Below are 4,027 nucleotides of genomic sequence, written 5' to 3'. Positions count from 1 at the left end.
ACTATGGTTGTCTCTAGTGAATACCACCCAGTCCTCTCCCTCACCGTCTCTAGTGAATACCACCCAGTCCTCTCTCTCACCTCATCTCTATGGTTGTCTCTAGTGAATACCACCTAGTCCTCTCTCTCACCATCTCTATGGTAGTCTCTAGTGAATACCACCCAGTCCTCTCTCTCACCATCTCTATGGTTGTCTCTAGTGAATACCACCTAGTCCTCTCTCTCACCATCTCTATGGTTGTCTCTAGTGAATACCACCTAGTCCTCTCCCTCACCGTCTCTATGGTAGTCTCTAGTGAATACCACCCAGTCCTCTCTCTCACCTCATCTCTATGGTAGTCTCTAGTGAATACCACCTAGTCCTCTCTCTCACCATCTCTATGGTAGTCTCTAGTGAATACCACCCAGTCCTCTCTCTCACCATCTCTATGGTTGTCTCTAGTGAATACCACCTAGTCCTCTCTCTCACCATCTCTATGGTAGTCTCTAGTGAATACCACCCAGTCCTCTCTCTCACCATCTCTATGGTTGTCTCTAGTGAATACCACCTAGTCCTCTCCTCACCGTCTCTATGGTGAATTCCTAGTGAATACCACCCAGTCCTCTCACCCCTCATTCTATGGTAGTCTCTAGTGAATAACACCTAGTCCCTCTCTCACCATCTCTATGGTAGTCTTTAGAATACCTGTGTCCTCTCTCACCATCTCTCTATGGTAGTCTCTAGTGAATACAACCCAGTCCACTCTCTCACCATCTCTATGGTAGTCTCTAGTGAATTACCACCCAGTCCTCTCTCTCACCATCTCTATGGTAGTCTCTAGTGAATACAACCCAGTCCACTCTCTCACCATCTCTATGGTAGTCTCTAGTGAATACCACCCAGTCCTCTCTCTCACCATCTCTATGGTAGTCTCTAGTGAATACAACCCAGTCCTCCCTCTCACCTCATCTCTATGGCAGTCTCTAGTGAATACCACCTAGTCCTCTCTCTCACCATCTCATCTCTATGGTAGTCTCTAGTGAATACCACCCAGTCCTCTCTCTCTCACCTCATTCCCATGGTTGTCTCTAGTGAATACCACCTAGTCCTCTCTCTCACCATCTCTATGGTAGTCTCTAGTGAATACCACCCAGTCCTCTCTCTCACTTCATCTCTATGGTTGTCTCTAGTGAATACCACCCGGTCCTCTCTCTCAACTCATCTCTATGGTAGTCTCTAGTGAATACCACCCGGTCCTCTCTCTCACCTCATCTCTATGGTAGTCTCTAGTGAATACCACCCAGTCCTCTCTCTCACCATCTGAGAGAGAGGAGCCAATGTAAATAAAATACAATTCTTAACTGACTGATCTAGTTAAATACAGGTTTAAATATTTTTATTTTAATAATAATCTCTATGGTTGTCTGAAGCAGTGTTGCTCTCTGTCTCCTGCAGGGCAGCACAGGATCACAGGCCAGGGTGATGGCTCCTAAAGATGAACACTCTGGCCAGCAACAAGGCCAACATGCTCAGGGAGGTCCAGCTCATGAACCGGCTCTGCCACCCCAATATACTCGGGTATGTCTAGAGCACACACACACACACACACACACACACACACACACACACACACACACACACACTGCATGCACAATGTACACACTTGGCTATGTGCAGTGCATATTGCACAGCTGCCCTGTCACCCTCGCTCAGACCATTTATTAGTAGCACTGTGTTGTTGTCACAGATGGAAGGGGTTCTTATAATCTTTGTGGGTAGTAGCCTACCTTTGCTGTGGATAGAACTTGCGTCAACTCTCAGCAGCACCACCCAAGGGAAAAGACACAACTGCTGTCAATTAAAAATAACATGTAATCTGGAAAGACGGACAGGCAGAAAACTAGCCTGTAAAATGGTGCAAAACCATTATCAGACAGAGGACAGACACACACAAACTCTTCATAATGTAAGACATTATTGGAATCATTGGAACCTCTTGTCAACTAGGTTTGAAATCACATAGTTGTTTTTAGCTGTATAGATGATGTATTCTGGATGTTTTGGGTGTGTTTTGAATGCTCTCCCTCTCTGCTCAGGTTCCTGGGAGTGTGTGTACAGGAGGGCCAGCTCCATGCTCTAACTGAGGTAAACTCATCCGGATTCTGTCTCTCTGGAGGGAGGCTTGCGTTTTATCTTCCAGAGACAATAGTGTCCATGGTAACAGAATAGGCTGTATACACGGGCCATAAAAAGTAATGAAGATGAGGGTAGCGTTCCATTTAAATTAAATTCTACACAGGCCTGCAAAGAACATAGGCTAAGGTTTCTACAGAATATTACGTCCTTACAATCCCTATGGAAATGTATACAGTCTCAGGAACCACATCAATTTAGTGTAGGGTTAATGGTCCTGTAATATGTGTGGGCATGCACAGGATCTGTGTGTCTGGAATGGACTCAATCTCATTAACTGTGTGTGTGTGCTGTTGTCATGGTTACCTACAGTACATCAACGGGGGTAACCTGGAGCAGCTGCTGGACAGTGACAGGTATCTGTCGTGGTCGGTGAGGATGGGGCTGTCTCAGGACATCGCCTGTGGCCTGCAGTACCTCCACAGCAAGGGCATCTTCCACAGAGACCTCACCTCCAAGGTAGGAGATGGGAGCATATAGGGGACCAGACACACACAATAACTCTTCCCTTCACTTCATCTTGCATTAATTGTTCATTTAATCTCTCTCACACACTCATATGCTCTCTCTACTCTCTCTCTCTCTCTCTCCTCTCCTCTCTCTCACCTCTGTCTCTCTCCCCTCTCTCTCACCTCTCTTTCTCCCTCTCTCTCTCTCTTATAGAACTGTCTGGTGCGCTGTGAGAATGGTGTGTTCACTGCAGTAGTGGGAGACTTTGGTCTGGCAGAGAAGATTCCAGACTACAGGTTAGTGCTGTGAGAAGATTCCAGACTACAGGTTAGTGCTGTGAGAAGGTTCCAGACTAGAGGTTAGTGCTGTGAGAAAGTTCCTCTAGATTACAGGTTAGTGCTGTGAGAAAGTTCCTCTAGATTACAGGTTAGTGCTGTGAGAAGGTTCCAGACTACAGGTTAGTGCTGTGAGAAGGTTCCAGACTACAGGTTAGTGCTGTGAGAAGGTTCCAGACTACAGGTTAGTGCTGTGAGAAGGTTCCAGACTACAGGTTAGTGCTGTGAGAAAGTTCCTCTAGATTACAGGTTAGTGCTGTGAGAAGGTTCCAGACTACAGGTTAGTGCTGTGAGAAAGTTCCTCTAGATTACAGGTTAGTGCTGTGAGAAAGTTCCTCTAGATTACAGGTTAGTGCTATGAGAAAGTTCCTCTAGATTACAGGTTAGTGCTGTGAGAAGGTTCCTCTAGATTACAGGTTAGTGCTGTGAGAAGGTTCCAGACTACAGGTTAGTGCTGTGAGAAGGTTCCAGACTACAGGTTAGTGCTGTGAGAAGGTTCCAGACTACAGGTTAGTGCTGTGAGAAGGTTCCAGACTACAGGTTAGTGCTGTGAGAAAGTTCCTCTAGATTACAGGTTAGTGCTGTGAGAAAGTTCCTCTAGATTACAGGTTAGTGCTGTGAGAAAGTTCCTCTAGATTACAGGTTAGTGCTGTGAGAAAGTTCCTCTAGATTACAGGTTAGTGCTGTGAGAAGGTTCCAGACTAGAGGTTAGTGCTGTGAGAAGGTTCCAGACTACAGGTTAGTGCTGTGAGAAGGTTCCAGACTACAGGTTAGTGCTGTGAGAAGGTTCCAGACTACAGGTTAGTGCTGTGAGAAGGTTCCAGACTACAGGTTAGTGCTGTGAGAAGGTTCCAGACTAGAGGTTAGTGCTGTGAGAAAGTTCCTCTAGATTACAGGTTAGTGCTGTGAGAAGGTTCTAGACTACAGGTTAGTGCTGTGAGAAGGTTCCGGACTACAGGTTAGTGCTGTGAGAAGGTTCCGGACTAGAGGTTAGTGCTGTGAGAAGGTTCCAGACTACAGGTTAGTGCTGTGAGAAGGTTCCAGACTACAGGTTAGTGCTGTGAGAAGGT

The 4,027-nt window shown here is 46.2% G+C and overlaps 1 protein-coding gene across 1 annotated transcript; it reads left to right on the top strand.

The window, feature by feature from the left end:
* The first annotated feature begins 1,474 nt into the window (after positions 1–1,474).
* On the top strand, positions 1,475–4,013 carry LOC135531180 (dual specificity testis-specific protein kinase 2-like). The gene is made up of 4 exons (XM_064959295.1): positions 1,475–1,557; positions 2,076–2,124; positions 2,485–2,631; positions 2,836–4,013. Exons 1-4 carry the CDS (start codon positions 1,475–1,477, stop codon positions 2,929–2,931), a joined length of 375 nt encoding a protein of 124 aa, XP_064815367.1. The 3' UTR covers positions 2,932–4,013.
* The last annotated feature ends 14 nt before the right edge of the window (positions 4,014–4,027 follow it).

This window comes from Oncorhynchus masou, unplaced genomic scaffold, assembly GCF_036934945.1.
Source record: "Oncorhynchus masou masou isolate Uvic2021 unplaced genomic scaffold, UVic_Omas_1.1 unplaced_scaffold_15407, whole genome shotgun sequence".
Taxonomy (NCBI): domain Eukaryota; kingdom Metazoa; phylum Chordata; class Actinopteri; order Salmoniformes; family Salmonidae; genus Oncorhynchus; species Oncorhynchus masou.
The sequence above is the reverse complement of the archived record's forward strand: the minus strand, read 5'-3'. Positions and strand labels throughout refer to the sequence as shown.

What these genes read in the sequence shown, in the direction of transcription:
- LOC135531180 (XM_064959295.1), top strand. Translation starts at nt 1,475, where the DNA reads ATGAACACTCTGGCCAGCAACAAGGCCAACATGCTCAGGGAGGTCCAG. An exon ending in TGCCACCCCAATATACTCGG is followed by an intron (nt 1,558 to 2,075) that starts GTATGTCTAGAG and finishes CTCTCTGCTCAG; the next exon opens with GTTCCTGGGAGTGTGTGTAC. An exon ending in AGCTCCATGCTCTAACTGAG is followed by an intron (nt 2,125 to 2,484) that starts GTAAACTCATCC and finishes GGTTACCTACAG; the next exon opens with TACATCAACGGGGGTAACCT.